The sequence below is a fragment of the Thamnophis elegans genome, chromosome 14 (genome assembly GCF_009769535.1).
Source record: "Thamnophis elegans isolate rThaEle1 chromosome 14, rThaEle1.pri, whole genome shotgun sequence".
Lineage (NCBI taxonomy): Eukaryota > Metazoa > Chordata > Lepidosauria > Squamata > Colubridae > Thamnophis > Thamnophis elegans.
The window spans coordinates 45,181,106-45,198,921 of record NC_045554.1 but is presented as its reverse complement, the minus strand read 5'-3'; the positions used below and the strand labels follow the sequence as shown (position 1 = coordinate 45,198,921).

Genomic DNA, 17,816 nt, shown 5'->3' with positions numbered 1-17,816 from the left:
ATAAGTTACGACTAGCACTTTGAAGCGTATCCGGAGACCGATCGGTAACCAGTGCAGCTCGCGGAGGATAGGTGTAACGTGGGTGTACCGAGGTGCACCCACCATCGCTCGCGCGGCTGCATTCTGGCTGAGTTGAAGTCTCCGAATACTCTTCAAGGGCTGCCCCATGTAGAGCGCATTGCGGTAGTCTATATTTGTCCCCGCTCAATTTCCAACCATCTCTTTCCTCCGTTTTCTTTCCACGTTACTAGACCTACAGCGAAACCTGGTCCAAAGGGACTCTGCCCACTGAGGGGCCCATTCCTGGGAAGAAAGAGGGACCTGGCCATAGTCCCCTCTGCAATTCCCAGAAGCTGCTATTGATCCCCTTTCAAAGGTTGACCTAGAATGGACATTGGCTAGGAAGTACTGCCTGTAACAACTCAACGTCTAGAGAAAGAACAATGTGAGCTCACTGACCGAACAATCAATGTTTTGTTAAACAGAGGCTCAGGGAATGCCCTTGTTGATGCTGAATCGCAATGGGCAAGTTTATACTTTTGGCTAATATTTGAACAATGGAGATGGAGCCTTGTTTTCAATCTTTTTTTAAAAAATTTGTATTTTATTTTATCAATTTCATATATACATTCACAATTATATGATCTCATAACTGTTATTAATAATATGTATTTATAACAATTTTTCCCTACAGTTGACAATATACTTGAAGATTGCTTTTTTATCATCCCATAGATCCATCTTATCTTACAACGGTCCTACTTCTTCCCTCCCTCCCTCTTTCCTTCCCTCGTTTCTTCTCTCCTGCTCTCCTTCCTTCCCTCCTTCCTTCCCTCCCTCCTTCCCCCTTCCCTCCTTCTCTCCTTCCCTCCTTCCTTCCCTCCTTCCTTCCTTCCCTCCTTTCTTCTCTCCTCTCCTTCCTTTCCCCCTTCCTTCCCTCCCTCCTTCCCCCTTCCCTCCTTCTCTCCTTCCCTCCTTCCTTCCCTCCTTCCTTCCTTCCCTCCTTTCTTCTCTCCTTCTCTCCTTCCTTTCCCCCTTCCTTTCCCCCTTCCTTCCCCCCTTCCTTCTCTCCTACATTCCCTCCTTCCCTCCTTTCTTCTCTCCTTCTCTCCTTCCTTCTCTCCTTCCTTCCCTCCTTGCTTCCCTCCCTCCTTCCCTCCCTCCTTCCTATCCCCCTTTCTTCTCTTTCTTCTCTCCTTCCTTCCTTGTTTTCAATCTACAGCTCATAAAAGATTTTATTTTATTTTTTAAAAAGGAGCACTTCTGGATGGAGAAAAGGGAATTAGCCGGGGCACTGCGAAGATATTGGGACAGGAAGGGCTGATGTAGAATTAAAGTGGTATCGGGGCTTGGAAGGATGGTTTTCATGACACCAAAAACTGACCCATAGGTAGAATTCCATCTCTATAGAACCGTGATGGTGAAGCTATGGCATACGTGCCAGAAGTGGCACGCAGAGCTCTCTCTGTGGGCACGTATGCTGTCACCAGCTGGTTTTCACATGCTCCAGAATGCAGAAAGTGGCCTGAAAACAGCCAAAAAACTAGCCAGAAACAGGCACTTTTTGGGTCATTTTTCTGGCCATTTTCAAGCCATTTTGGGGCCTGAAAATGGCTCCAAAATGTCCAAAAAACAGGCATGCATGTGCTGGCCAGCTTCGGTTTCTGATGCTCCAGAGCGCGCACTTCTATGCACATGAACACAAGTTCTGGTTTGGGAACTCAGTGCTGAAAAAGTTCGGCATCACTGCTATAAGGAAAAGAGGGGGACGAAACAAAGGATTTGGGGGTACAAATAATGCTTGGCTGCCTGTCCCCACCCCCGCCCCAAGGGTGTCATCCAGAAGAGATAAATGACCTGTTCCCACAATTTTGGCTTAATTCTCTGCCTTTGTCCAAGGCTTTCTTCGTTGTCAGTCAGTGGGAATGACACAGGCCAATTTTCAGGGAAACCAAGCGATTGGAGAGCAATGACCGACATCTTTGTCTCTCAAGGACCTGCTTGACTAAAGAGGAATGACCTGTTTTCATGAACTGCTGGCATCAATAGTTCTCCGTTGGAGTCTCTGCTTTCATGCGACAACTGGCAGCTTCAATTATCTTGAAGTTATTCCAGACAATGTGTCATAACGCAGAGGACTGACCCTGCCTTACCAGCAGAAGGAGAAGAAGCCTCCAGGTCTGAGGTCACGCCAAAGACGTCCAAGTGAAGGAAGGTTAAACCCATGTTCCTCCAGAAAGGCAAAACAGGTTATTGGGTTCTTCTTCAAACGGAGCACAGAGACAATCAAAATGTTTAACCCATCTTGATCCCTGCACGGGAAGGAGCTTCAAGCATGTCAGATGTCGGCATGGACAAATATTAAAGCCAGAGACCCACTGAACTCTTCCCTCCCCTAAGTTTCAAAGACGTGGCTTGCAGTGAGATATCAAAACCAATATCAAATCATTTATAAAGGTAAAGATAAAGGTTCCCCTCACACATATGTGTCCTAGTTGTTCCTGACTCTAGGGGGCGGTGCTCATCTCTGTTTCAAAGACGAAGAGCCAGCGCTGTCCAAAAACGTCTCCGTGGTCATGTGGCCAGCATGACTCAATGCCGAAGACGCATGGAATGCTGTTACCTTCGCACCAAAGGTGGTCTCTGTTTTTCTACTTGCATTTTTACGTGCTTTCGAACTGCTAGGTTGGCAGAAGCTGGGACAAATAACAGGAATTCACTCCATTAGGCGGCGCTAAGGATTCGAACCGCTGAACTGCCGATCTTCTGATCAACAAGCTCAATGTCTTATCCACTGAGCCACCGCATATATATATATATACACACACACACGCATGCTTTATGCTGCGTATGAAGCAGTGCTATCACAGTTCGTGATCGTGATGCTATCCCTCAGTTGATGTAGCTGGCTCATCCATATAAATGGTGGTCCACCAGGACACCTAGATCTGCTGAGGTATGCCAAAGGATACACAAAGAATAGCCGGGGTAGTCAGGACTAAGAGGTGGACAGAGACAAGGAAAGATAAAACTGATTTCGCTGAAATTTATAATGAATGAACCACACATTCTACCGCGGGAAATATTTGGCAACCAGTTCTGATGATTTCAAGGGAGGCCTATCTGTGAGGCTGGGCCTTCTTGGGTGTTGACATGTCCAGGAAGAGCACTACAAGTTTTCTTTCTGCTAGGATGAGATCCTAGTGTTAACTGTTTTATCTGGGACTACAAAGCTCTCCGGATTGGAAAGCATGCAGGCATTCTTCCAAAGCACTAAATCTCCCATCCCTTATCTGGTTTCTCATGGCAGCTTAACTCCCTCTGGTATTTTCTTATTAGTTGTGCAGAGGACCAAACAAAGACTCTAAATTACAGATTGTTCCCTTCCTTCGATGGTGAACATCACATTAAAAATACAGGAGAATGGCTTTGACTTTCCAGGAACATTAACACAATTGTCAGTTTTAATTCTTGGCCACCTTCTTTGTCATACAAATTAACTTCTTTTTCCCCAGAAACTGTCAGAAAAAAAGTCCAGATAGAGGATAGATGATAGATAGATAGATAGATAGATAGATAGATAGATAGATAGATAGATAGATAGATAGATAGATAGATAGATAGAAGAGCCGAGGTGGCGCAGTGGTTAGAGTGCAGTACTTCAGCTGACTGTTAGCTGCAGTTCGGCTGTTCAAATCTCACCGGCTCAGGGTTGACTCAGCCTTCCATCCTTCCGAGGTGGGTAAAATGAGGACCCGGATTGTTGTTGGGGGCAATATGCTGACTCTGTAAACCGCTTAGAGAGGGCTGAAAGCCCTATGAAGCGGTATATAAGTCTAACTGCTATTGCTATTGCTAATATGATCTGCTTAATGGCAGGCTAGGTGGTCATGTGACTGTCTGGGTGTGGCCAACTTGATGTCACTCACATTGAGGGCCACCTGGCTTTCTACAGATTGCTCCCAGCACTGAAATGATAAACTGATTCCATTTCCCCCCCCCAAATCCAGTCAGTTGATCAACCGGATTTTGCCTCATGAACCTAGGTGTCTTTGGCTCTATCCATGGTACTGATGTCTAGCATCAGGATTGATTTGTTAGATTTATATTTCTTTTTATCTCACCATTATCATTTTTACCAATAAGTCAAGGTGGCGAACATATCTGATATGCCTTCCCCATCCTATTTTCTCCCCAATAATAACCTTGTGACATTGGGCTGTGAGACAGTGATTGGCCCAAAATCACCCAGTTGGCTTTCATGCCTGTCAGAACTAGAATTCTCCGTCCCCTGGTGATTGGCCCAAAGTCATCCAACCAGCTTTCATGCCTAAGGCAGAACTACAATTCACGGTCTCCCAATTTCTAACCTGGTGGCTTATCCACTAGACCAGTGTTTCTCAACCTTGGCAACTTGAAGATGTCCGGACTTCAAGTCCCAGAATTCCCCAGCCAGCATTTGCTGGCTGGGGAATTCTGGGAGTGGAAGTCAGACATCTTCAAGTTGCCAAGGTTGAGAAACACTGCACTAGACTAAATTGGCTCTCCTTTCTTGGGAATCTCTGGGAGATTTTATTTTTACCCTGCATTGGGTGGAAACACAGGTTTTACATATATATACCCAGCAAAGTGGATTAGGAATTTAATTCCATTCTTCCTTCTTAACTACATGTGACGTTTGTTTGACTTTTGCTAAGATTCCTTGAACAGCAGAAAAGTGACACCCTACACTTTAAAAAAAAATCCACCCAAAATAAATACACACCTCACCCACTTAGCTGTGATTAAAAACCTGTCTGCCCACCTGAACTTCAAGCAGTGGGTGTGATTATTTATCCTCCCCAATCAGGATATTTACCTTGGCAAGATTAAGAATTTGTTGCGAGGGATTGTTGTAATCAAAGAAATGTCAATAGCACAACTCCTGTTCTCCCAGCTGGCATGAAAGGCACCATGTTATTATACTGGCAAGAAGGCTTTTGTCAAAGCGGAAAGACGGTCTTTCCATAGCTTTCAAGGTTCTGCTTCCTACTTGCCCCACTCAGGATCTCCGCTTTCAGTTCTACACTATAGGGCAGTGTTTTTCAACCTTTTTTGTGCAAAGGCACACTTTTTTCATGAAAAAAATCACGAGGCACACCACCATTAGAAAATGTTTAAAAAAATTAACTCTGTGCCTATATTGACTATATATAAAGTAATTCTCTTGAATCCTCTGCGATTGTTGCTATGGGCGCACGCATGGGACGTCAGTGACGTCCCTGCGTGCACTACCTCCCGGCGGTCCCCACGTTTTTAAAGTAAACGCGGGGCCGCAGGGACTTAATAGAGGCATCCCTGTGTCCCGAAAGCAACTTTCGGGACACAGTCACAGAGATGTCCCGAGGCAAAAACACCCGGTGGGTATTTTTCCCATGGCACACCTTACACTATGTCACGGCACACTAGTGTGCTGCGGCACAGTGGTTGAAAAACACTGCTATAGGGCATGGCATGGGTCCTCAAACTACGGGCCCCGGGCCACATGTGACCCACCAAAGTCATTAATCCGGCCTGTGCAGGACCGCAAGGCTGACCCGCCCACATTTATTTATTTATTTGTTTGTTTGTTTGTTTGTTTGTTTGTCTTGTATGCTGCCCACTCCCGAAGGACTCCGGGTGGCTCACAGTAGACAAGGGAAGGGGAAATAGCTAGACATTGCTCTGCCCACCCTTCAGCCAAGGACAGGACTTACCTTCATGAGCCCCATGGGCTGGAACTGAAAGATAGAGACAGAGAGACAGAGAGAAAGGGAGAGAGAGAGAGAAAGAAAGAGAAGGAGGGAGAGAAAGAGACAGAGAGAGATTTAGATTAGATTAGATTAGATTAGATTAGATTAGATTAGATTAGATTTGATTTAATAAATTTATAGGCCGCCCAATCCCGAAGGACTCTGGGCAGCTTACAACAAATACATTTTAAAAAATAAAAAAGTTAAAACAAAGAAACACAGATTAAAAAAACCACATCATACACCCAGTCTAATCGGGGCTGGACCTCAGTCATGAGGTCAACAGCCCGAGGCCTGCCGGAATAGCCAGGTTTTAATAGCCCTTCGGAAGGCCCTGAGACCTTCCGAGGCCAAGCACCTTGGGGCTGAGAAGAATTGCTGCTAAACTGAGTTTCCTGAAGTGGACCACTAAACTACTAAACCACTGAAAAAACCAATCTAGTAAAAAGAAAAGTCAACCAAAACAGCAACATGGAAACAAAAGTTTGCAAGTTTAATAACATTTATATCCCTTAGGACTCCGGGCGGCTTACAGTACAAAATGAATTAAAAAATAAACAAAAAATAGAGAGAAAGAAAAGATAGATTTAAAAAACACACAATGCACTCCGTTCTAAATGGGGCTGGACCTTATTTTGGGGTCAACAGCCCCAGGCCTGCCGGAACAGCCAGGTTTTAATGGCTTTCCGGAAGGCCAAGAGAGTGGGAAGGGTTCGGATCTCTGCGGGTAGATCATTCCACAGGGCCGGGGCAGCTACAGAGAAAGACCTCCCCCGAGTAGTCGCCAACCGGCATTGCCCGGTCAATGGTACCCAGAGGAGGCCCAGCCTGTGAGATCTTATGGGTCGTTGGGAGGTATGTGGCAGGAGGCGGTCCCGCAGATAAACAGGTCCCAAGCAAAAGCAAATCAAACACCCTCGGGAGCAAAACAAATTCAAGTTTAATTTGTGTGCATTGTTCAATGTTAAATTGGACATGCCCACCCAGTCACATGACCACCTAGACATGCCCACACAGCCAGTCCACCCCCCACCCCACCAACAGTCTAAGGGAACTCTGAATTGTCCCCCTGTTTAAAAAGTTTGAGGACCCCTGCTCTAGGGGAAGAATTTGGCAAGCTATCCTGTAGATTTGGGTTAGCAGGAAGTTCATAATGAAGAGAACCGAACTCCTCCAATTGACCGGCATATTAGCAACATCTGGGATTCCCGCCCTGATTCCGTGTTATCTGAATGGCTTTTAAAGACAACGGAATAAACCAATGAAAAAAAAGCCTGCAAGACATAGAAGATACAGATCTGACGGACGGTTTGAGGCCCAGTTTCCTTCAAGTCCTCACCACAAAAATCTTAAAAAGGACTCTCAGATGAAACATCTATGGTTGACCCACAAAAGAAGGAAAATTAAATACCGTATATAGGGAGATGCACTACAAAGTGGATTTATTGAACCGACGCCCAACTCAATGTAAATGAAATCAGATTAGCATCTGTCAAGACCCCGTTCTTCCCCACACACACCCCTAAGGAGGGGCCTCTAAAGAGGCCTCCAGATCAAAGGCAGCATCCCCATCTCCTGCATCCCACCTGGCTTAGCCAGCCCTCTCAAAGCAACTTCAACAATGTTGGGGGTTTTTTTTTTAGGTGTTGACCCACAAAGAGGTTAAGCATCCCACAACGCACAGAGACGAAAGAAATTTATCCATCTCAATAAATTACTTCCCTATGGATTTAATGGTAAAAAAACAAAACAGGAAAAAATCTGGCCCAGTCACAAGAACGAAAGATTGGGGGGGGGGGGGAAACGGGCATTAATTTATTTGCAAGCGATCAAAGATAATATCTCCTCTACCTTCAAACGGCAAAAGGATATTCTTGCCAGGATATCGCAATCCATCATCCGAAGAACCGAAGACTGGAAAACATTCCAGGAAGCAGCCTACCAAATCTTCAGAGTATGATCCAGAGGTGGGTTCCTACCAGTTCGCACCTATTCGAGAGAACCGGTTCGTCAAATCTACCGAACTGGTTAGAAGAGGTTCCACCAGTGGACCCGGAAAGCAGGCCACACCTACAGAAGAGGTTCCAAATGTTTTTGAAACCCACCACTGGTCCTTGGATATGATTATTCTACACTATCATGCTCCTATTTATAAAACTCAGTGCCTCTGTGAAAGGTAAGGATGACGACTGCGTTTGTGGTGCAATCAGAACATTGCGTGTGTTGAAGTTGCTTTAACGCAAACCAAAGATGCCTTTTAAAAAGCAAGTTTACATCCTATTCTTATGCATGCCAGTGCTGCGTGTGGGGTAATTTAAGGTGGTTCCTACAAGTGTCGTCGGCATCTTCATATCCGGTCACATGGGTGGCAAGCCACTCCCATCCGGTCACATGGGCGGCAAGCCACTCCCACAAAGGAGGCCACACCCACAGAGTAGGTTCGAACAATTTTTGAAACCCACCACTGGTATGATCCCATATCTTAGCTACCTAGGGCTAAACTCTCGGATGAGTAAACATTGGATTTCTATTGTGGCCATAAGTCAAGAGCTACCCATTATTAAGGGTAGCTCATCCGTGGTTTTGGGGTACAGTATCATCAATATGCTGATGATACCCAACTTTTCATCTCTAGTCCAGACCACCCAAACGATGCCCTCGATGTGATGTCCCGATGCCTGGAGGCTGTACGGATCTGAATGGGGAGGAACAGGCTCAAGCTCAACCCCTCCAAGACGGAGTGGCTGTGGTTTCCGTCATCCCGATTTGTGCATCTTGTTCCATCTTTGATGATAGGGGGAGAAACGTTAGCTCCCTCAGAGAGGGCCTGCAATCTGGGCGTCCTCCTGGATACGCGGCTTAGTTTAGAAGAACACCTGATGGCCTTGACCAGGGGGGGCCTTTTACCAGGTTCGCCTGGTACGTCAGTTGCTCCCCTTCCTGGATCGGGATGCTCTGTGCACAGTCACTCACGCCCTCGTTCTTTCTCGCCTGGACTACTGTAACGCTCTCTACATGGGGCTGCCCTTGAAGAGCACCCGGAGGCTTCAGCTGATCCAGAATGCGGCTGCGCGGGTTATCATGGGGGCACCAAGGTGCTCCCATGTTGCACCCCTTTTAGGCGGCCTGCACTGGTTGCCGGTTGTCTTCCGGGTGCGATTCAAGGTACTAATTATGACCTTTAAAGCGCTCCATGGCTTAGGCCCAGGATACCCGCGAGACCACCTACTGCCACCGGTAGCCTCCCACCGTCCAGTGCGATCCCACAGAGTTGGTCTCCTCAGGGTGCCGTCGGCCAGACAGTGTCGGCTAGCGACCCCCAGGGGGAGAGCCTTCTCTGTGGGAGCGCCTTCCCTCTGGAATGAGCTGCCCCCCCGGAGCTTCGTATAATCCCCGACCTCCGGTCCTTCCGGCGCGCCCTAAAAAGTTGGCTTTCCCAGCAAGCTGGACTGGCCTGAACAAAACAAAATAAATTATTGATTATTATTAATTTTAATCGATTTTTTAAAAAATGTTATTGTTAATCTTAATTGGGTTTGTTTTTTGGATATTCTATCTAATTAAATTAATGAAAGTTAATTTTTTAACTTTTGTAATATGTGTTTTTTTTTTAATGTTGTACGCCGCCCTGAGTCCTTTGGGAGAAGGGCGGCATATAAATCCAATAAACCAAACCAAACCAAGGGAGCTTTGCTCCACCTTACAACCCAGCTGTTCAACGAATCATTGCTGTTAAGTTGTTCAGCACATCTGGCTTCCCCGTTGACTTTGCTTGTCAGAAGGTCGCAAAAGAAGGACGCACTTCGACCCTCATAAATATAAATCAGTTGCCAAGCGTCTTGATGTCACAAAAGCATGGAGGTGCTGCAGCCGTCGTTAAATGTAAAAAAATGGTCATTAGTCACTTTCCTCTGTGCCGCTGTTGCTTTGAGCAGTCACTATATGAACTGTCATAAGTTGAGGACTACCTGTATTTGAGAATAATTCCCACCCCGGTTTTGAGTCCTCACCTCTTACAGCTGGGGGCACTTTCTGAATTTTTATTTTATATTATTTTGGATGGAAAGGAAGGAAGGAAGGAAGGACATGTTAAAGCTTAGCACAGCAGGATAAACAATGATCTCCAAGGTGGAACCAACCCAAATACTGCAAAGATTTAAGATCCAAGGCAAATATCAGACACCGGTTCTCAAATTATGCCCAGCTTTGCTCAGTTCGGGGATTCAAACGTTTCTGCAGGGAGTTAGCTTGCTTTTTTCCCCCTCTTTTAAACTTTGCAGTACAGTAATAGATTATTTGCACCCTATGACTATCATTAAGTGCTGAACCTTATAAGTCTTGACGAATGTATCTTGTCTTTTTATGTACACTGAAAGCATCTGCACCAAAGACAAATTCCTTGTGTGTCCAATCACACTTGGCCAATAAAGAATTCTATTCTATTCTATTCTATTCTACTCTACTCTACTCTATTCTACTCTACTCTACTACTCTACTCTACCCTACCCTAATATATTCTATTCTATCCTATTGTATTCTACTCTATCTACTCTAATTCTACCCTACTATATTCTATTCTATCCTATTCTATTCTACTCTACTCCTCTACGCTACTCTACGCTACTCTACTCTACTATATTCTATACTATCCTATTCTATTCTACTCTACTCTATCTACTCTAATTCTACCCTACTCTAGTCTAGTCTAGTCTACTCTACTCTATTGCTCTACTCTACTATATTATATTCTATCCTATTCTACTCTATCTACTCTAATTCTACCCTACTCTACTCTACTCTATTCTATTCTACTCTACTCTACTACTCTACTATATTCTATTCTATCCTATTTTATTCTACTCTATCTACTCGAATTCTACCCTACTATATTCTATTCTATTCTATTCTACTCTACTCTACTCTACTCTATTCTACTCTACTCTACTCTATCCTAGAGGCAGCAGGGGGCGAGGCCAGCCTATTTGCCGGTTCTCTGAACTACTCAAAATTTCCACTACCGGTTGGTTTTCCAGAACGGGTCAGAACTGGCTGAATACCACCTCTGATCCAGACCTGGAGGGAGGAGGTGTTGTATCTCTTGAGGAGACTGATCACCAGATGTTTCACAACAGAGCGTGGTCTGGGAAGAAGGGGAAAGAACCCCAAAGCCATCGAGATACAATGCAAACCTGAAACGGCTTTCAAAACAAAGATTAGGGCACCTTATCGTTTTAAAAAAGGGCCTACTTCCCCTTTGAGGGGTGCCAGGACTCTTTCAAACCAGGAAATAATTCCTGGTAGAATTCACACCAGGCCAACAAAACAATTGCAAAAGGACAGTAACTTTAAAAATGCAAATAAAAGAACTAGTTTTGTTTCATTCCTTGGAACTTGGTCCTCCGGGGGCAACATTCTACAGGAGTTTTGGCAACTTTAAGATAGGCCGATTCTAGGCGTTGAAAACCAGCTATCATTTGTCAGGGTTGAGAAACGCTGTTCTCTACTCGCTTACAAAAAACAAGTAGTTGTGACTCGGTGCAATATCGCCACCTATCGCAAGAAAATATGGGGAGGAAAGCACCTTGAATAGAGTTGAAAGGGACTTTGGAGGTCTTCTAGTCCAACCCGCTGTTCGAGAGGAGATTCTATACCAGTCTGGACAACTGGCTGTGCAGTCTTCTTGAAAACCTCCAGCGATGAAGCACCCAAAACTTATGGAAGGTCTACTGATTAATTGTTCACACGGTCAGGAAAACAGAACAGAAAACAGAATAACAGACTTGGAAGGGACCTTGAAGGTCTTCTAATCCAATCCCCTGCTTAAGCAGAAGACCCTACACCACTTCAGACAAATGGATAGCCAACATCATCTTTAAAATTTCCAATGTTGGAGCATTCACACCTTCTGAAGACAAATTGTTCCACTGATTAATTGCTCTTCTCTCCTTGATTAGTTTCCACCCATTGCTTCTTGTTCTACCCTCAGGCGCCTTGGAGAATAGTTTGACTTAACCCTAACCCTAACCCTAACTTCCTCTTCTGTTCTGTTCTATTCTATTCTATTCTATATGTTCTATTCTATTCTATTCTACCCTACCCTATTCTATTCCATATATTCTGCTCTGTTCTATTCTATTCTATATGTTCTATTCTATTCTACCCTACCCTATTCTATTCCATATATTCTGCTCTGTTCTATTCTATTCTATTCTATATGTTCTATTCTATTCTACCCTACCCTACCCTATTCTATTCCATATATTCCTCTCTATTCTGTTCTATTCTATTCTATATGCTCTGCTCTGCTCTGCTCTGCTCTGCTCTACTCTACTCTACTCTACTCTACTCTACTCTACTCTACTCTACTCTACTCTACTCTACTCTACTCTACTCTACTCTCTTATACCCATTCCTATGCCATTATTCCGTTCTAAAGATTTTGGAGAAAGGTTGAAGGAGGGTCGGGAAATCAACCAGCCTCTCCGAAACGGGCGGGGGACGGAAGGAGGGCAACCTTTAGGATTGCAAGTCCAGATCGCGAAAGGAGCGGAGCCCACGCGGCATTTCCCTGCAAATCCTTCGGCCGTACGGCTCCCGGCCTGCGCGCTCCGACATCTTGTTGTACGGAACGCCACGCCTGGCAGGCGCCATGTCGGAACCCACCCACCCACCCCCCGGCCGCCCCCAGGTCTTAAAAAAAAAACCACCTCGGAAAGCGAGAGAAAGGGGGAGTCGGGTGCGCGGAGCGAAGTTTCTTTCTTCCGATGGATCGGCGCCCGCGGGGTTGTCTGTGTGTGTGTGTGTTTAACTCGGAGATTTCGCTGCGCTGAAGGCAGGAATGGGCTTTGGGTGCCCCGCAAACGGGGATGGGAGCTGTCCAGCCTGTAGCTAGAGATACGTAATGTGGGGCGAGCGACGGGATCCACCTCTCACCAGGCGATGGGGAGATGGGGCGGAGACAGTCCGTGGGAAAGCGAAGAGAAACGTAGGAAGGCCGGCGCTCCGGTTTCACCAAAGCGCGGCCGACTGCAACACCTATCATCCGCAGCCTGGGGAAGGGAAGAGCCCCAGCATCTTCCAGGTCCATATCCACAGGTGCCATCACCTCCAGTGTCCAAAAGGTAAGCCCCTTGTGGTTGACACTGATGATAGGGCTGGAGAAAGAAGATACTTTGATGTTCTCCAGATGTTTGGGACAGATTAACAGAGTTGGAAGGGACCTTATAGGTCATCTAGTCCATCACCCCCCTGCTCAAGCAGGAGACCCTACACCATTTCACACAGAGGGCAGTCCAGTCTCTTCTTGAAAGCCTCCAGTGATGAAGCTCCCACAACTTCCAAAGACAACTTCTGTTCCATTGGTTGATTGTTCTCACGGCCAGAAAGTTCCTCCTTATTTCTAGGTTGAATCTCTCCTTGGTCAGTTTCCATCTGTTATTCCTTCTCTGGCCTTTGGAAAATAGCTTGACCCCTTCCTCTGTATGGCAGCCCCTCAAATATTAGAAGACTGCTGTCATGTCTCCCCTGGTCCTTCTCTTCACTAGACTAGCCATGCCCAGTTCCTGCAACTGTTCTTCATATGTTTTAGTCTCCAGTCCCCTAATCATCCTTGTTGCTCTTCTCTGCACTTTTTCTACAGTCTCAATCTTTTTTATAGTGTGGTGACCAAAACTGGATGCAGCATTCTAGGTGTGGTCTTACTAAGGCTTTATAGACAAGGCCCTTCTCTTCGTGGATTGTTAAAGGCAGCCCAGAGCTCTAGTGAGAAGAGAAGAGAAGAGAGAATATAGAATGACGTGACGTGGTGTGGCGTGAATTGGAGTAGAATAGAATAGAATAAAACAATGGAATAGAATAGTAATAGAGTAGAATAGAATAGAATAAGGAATAGAGAAGAGAATATAATAGACTTCTTTATTGGCCAAGTGTGATTGGACATACAAGGAATTTGTCTTTGGAGCCGAGGTGTCGCAGTGGTTAGGGTGCAGTACTGCAGGCTACTTCAGCTGACTGTTATCTGCAGTTCAGCGGTTCTAATCTCACCGGCTCAGGGTTGACTCAGCCTTCCATCCTTCCGAGGTGGGTGAAATGAGGAACCGGATTGTTGTTGGGGGCAATATGCTGACTCTGTAAACCGCTTAGAGAGGGCTGAAAGCCCTATGAAGCGGTATATAAGTCTAACGGCTATTGCTATTGCTATTTGGTGCATATGCTCTCAGTGTGCATAAAAAGACAAGATACACTCGACAAGAATCGTAAGGTACAAGGCTTAATGATAGTCATGGGGTACAAATAAGCGATTAAGGAACAATTAGTACCTCACTTGATCTTGAGTGGATCCCTCTGTTAATGCCATTTAGGATTGCATCGGCTTTTTTGGCTGTCGCTGCACACTGCTGGCTCATATTTATCTGGCTCTGCAGCTGCAACTCTCAGGGTTGGTGTCATTTCAAAACACTGCGGGGGGGCACCATGTTGGCTTATTCTGGCCCACCCTGCCTTCCTCCCAAATCAGCCTCTCCAAACGTGCTGGACTACAGCTTCCATCATCCCCCAAACCTGCCTGCTTGTGGAGAACCAGAGGAGATTCTGGCTAGACTCTTTTTCCTATCTTTTTTTTAGTGAAATGTGAATTGCTTGGCCAAGGACAGAAGAATTTGGATCTCCCCCAGGTAGATCATTAAACAAGAATGTTTGAGGCACATGCAAAATAGGCCCCAGAGAGCGATTCGTGTGCTTGGGGCATGTAAACATTGAACAGGTGAGGTTTTATGTAAACCTAAACAACGTGGCCCACCCCAGTAGGAGTCGAGTCCAATTAAAGTTTGGGAAAAAGTTGGCTGAAGGCAGGATTTTTAAGACCAAAGAGGCATTTTAATGCTTGCTAAAATGCTTTGGATTAAAAAAAAACACTCCACATAAACCTAAAATAAAATTCAGACAAACATGTTATAGCTTGCATGTTGTGTGCACCAAGGTTATATCATGCTTTCTCTTTCTTTATAGCTTAGGATTGTGGGCGGAGACATGGAAAGAGAGAATCCCAGCAAGGAAGCTGTCCTCATTACGGGTGGAAGTGGATATTTTGGCTTTCGGTGAGTATTTGTTCCACGAAGAATCGCACTTGTTTGTTTGGGAATAAATTGCAGTGTTAGTAATTATGCCCTTTGGAAAATGGTATTTATGCATCCAAATTGGCTCATATTCTGTACACATACAAACTGTCTGTCTGTCTGTCTATTTAGCTATTTATCTATCTATCTATCTATCTATCTATCTATTATCTCTCTCTCTTTCTATCTCTCCATCTTGCTCTCTCTCCCCATCTCGCTCTCTATCTCTCTCCATCCATCCATCCATCCATCCATCCATCCCATAGACCGATTAGATCTCACAGGTTAGGTCTCCTCCGGATTCCATCTGCCAGCCAATGTCGGCTGGCGACTCCCCGGGGGAGAGCCTTCTCTGTCGCAGCTCCAGCCCTTTGGAACGACCTCCCCGTGGAAATCCGGACCCTTACTACCCTCCCGGCCTTCCGCAAAGCCGTTAAGTCCTGGCTGCTCCAGCAGGCCGGGGGGCTTGTGAAATATCCAGCCCCACGGAAACTGTGAATGTTGTGTATTTTAAGGTGTTGTCTTGTTTATTTATCCCCTTCCCTTGTTTATTGTAAGCCGCCCGGAGTCCTTCGGTAATGGGCGGCATACAAGATCAATAAACTCAAGCTCAAACTCAAACTCAAACTCATCCATCCATCCATCCATCCATGTCTGTCTGTCTCTCTCTTATATCTATCATCTCTCTTTCTCTCCATCTCGCTCTCTCTCCCCATCTCGCTCTCTATCTCTCTACATCCATCCATCCATGTCTGTCTGTCTCTCTCTTATATCTATCATCTCTCTTTCTCTCCATCTCGCTCTCTCTCCCCATCTCACTCTCTATCTCTCTACATCCATCCATCCATGTCTGTCTGTCTCTCTCTTATATCTATCATCTCTCTTTCTTTCCATCTCGCTCTCTCTCCCCATCTCGCTCTCTATCTCTCTACATCCATCCATCCATCCATCCATCGTCTGTCTGTCTGTCTCTCTTATATCTATCATCTCTCTTACTCTCCATCTCACTCTCCCTCCCCATCTCACTCTCTATCTCTCTACTTCCATCCATGTCTATCTGTCTGTCTGTCTGTCTGTCTGTCTATCTATCTATCTCTTCCTTCCTCGCCCTCCCTCCCTCTCTCTCTCCCCTCTCTCTTCCCCATGTGTGTGAGGCTCCATTGATGTGGGAAGGAGCTTAATAAACGAGAACCACCTCTACAATTTTGGCCTTTATTTCCTATCAGAATAACATGCCAGCCCTGCCCTCTTAATCAACTGACGCTTCCGTTGATTGATCTGCTGCTTCAAAGTTGCAAGCCTCCTTCTTGTCCTCGGCAGCTGTACTAATTCCTTGTTGTGTTCCAGGTTGGCTTCAGCCTTAGCCAAGAGCCAAGTGGATGTGATCCTGTTTGATGTTTCCAAGCCTACCCAAGAGATGCCCAAGGGTGTGACATTTGTGCAGGGTGACATCTGCGCGATCCATGAAGTAGAAGAAGCACTCCGGGGTGTGTCCTGTGTCTTCCATGTTGCTTCCTATGGAATGTCTGGCCGGGAGCAGCTCAACCCAAAACTTATAGAAGAGGTGAACGTCAAAGGAACCGACAATATCATCGAATCTTGCAGGAGAGTTGGAATCCCCAAACTTATATACACAAGCACGTACAATGTAGTCTTTGGAGGCCAAGTCATAGAAAATGGAGATGAATCTTGGCCTTATCTACCCCTACATCTTCACCCAGACCATTACTCAAGGACCAAAGCTTTGGCTGAAATGAAAGTTCTGGAGGCCAACGGGACACTCCTAAGGGATGGCCGGGGAATTTTGAGGACCTGCGCCATAAGGCCTGCTGGCATTTATGGACCAGGAGAGCAGAGGCATCTTCCAAGGATTGTCAACTACGTTGAGCAAGGATGGTTCCGGTGTGTCTACGGGAATCCTAGCAGCCTGGTGGACTTCGTGCATGTAGATAACCTGGTGCAAGCTCACATGTTAGCGGCAGAGGCTCTGGGTGCCACCAAAAACCATACGGCTGCTGGCCAAGCCTATTTCATTTCGGATGGGAGGCCGGTCAATAATTTTGAATTTTTCCGCCCTTTGGTGGAAGGTTTAGGCTACACCTACCCGTCCCTCCGCCTCCCCCTGCCCCTGGTTTACTTCTTTGCGTTTGTTACGGAACTGGTCCACCTCGTAGTGGGACGCCTGTATAACTTTCAGCCCCTCCTCACTCGCACCGAAGTTTACAAAACCGGCGTGACTCATTTTTTCAGCCTAGCCAAAGCTAGAAGGGAACTGGATTACAAGCCTCAGCATTACAGCCTCCGTGAAGTGGTGGAGTGGTTCCGGAACCATGGTCACAGCCGAAAGTTTAGCAAGTCCTCCGAAAAACACTTCATCAGAAATGCAGCTCTGGTCTTCCTTGCGGCAGTGATGGCCCTTTTGTGGTCTTGGAGTTTCTTTTGAAGCCCCTCAAATAAGAAAATACAACAGAGATAGAAGCGGAGCTCTCGCCTCACACTCGGGAAGCTATGAGTTCCCTCCTAGGCAGCGACAGATGCTTACGTGTAATTGTCTGCTGCTAACTCTGTGTAGGCATCAGGAAGGGCATCTGTCCAGTAAATACCCAATAGGTTTGAGGTTTATTCGATTTATATGCCGCCCTTCTCCCAAGGACTAAGGGCGGCGTACAACATTAAAAGAATAGCAATAGCAATAACAGTTAGACTTATATATCGCTTCATAGGGCTTTCAGCCCCCTCTAAGCGGTTTACAGAGTCAGCATATCGCCCCCACAGTCTGGGTCCTCATTTCACCCACCTCGGACAGATGAAAGGCTGAGTCAACCTTGAGCCGGTGAGATTTGAACCGCCGAACTGCAGATAGCAGTCAGCTGAAGTGGCCTGCAGCACTGCACCCTAACCACTGCGCCACCTCGGCTCTTAGAAACACATA

At 46.0% G+C, this 17,816-nt stretch overlaps 1 protein-coding gene across 13 annotated transcripts in view; it reads left to right on the top strand.

Moving 5' to 3' along the window:
- The window catches only part of SDR42E1 (short chain dehydrogenase/reductase family 42E, member 1), a 54,037-nt gene extending 36,512 nt beyond the window's left edge, over positions 1-17,525 (top strand). For 10 of the 13 annotated variants that reach the window (XM_032230175.1, XM_032230170.1, XM_032230166.1 and 7 more), the window contains 2 exons: positions 14,778-14,866; positions 16,232-17,525. In XM_032230175.1, the coding sequence (XP_032086066.1) occupies positions 14,799-14,866; positions 16,232-17,327 (1,164 nt within the window). In that variant the 5' untranslated portion in view covers positions 14,778-14,798 and the 3' untranslated portion in view covers positions 17,328-17,525. Of the gene's footprint in view, positions 1-251; positions 446-1,994; positions 2,514-12,114; positions 12,893-14,777; positions 14,867-16,231 lie in introns of those variants that run through there. The other 3 variants (XM_032230164.1, XM_032230176.1, XR_004256445.1) reach the window with 3 other exon arrangements.
- The last annotated feature ends 291 nt before the right edge of the window (positions 17,526-17,816 follow it).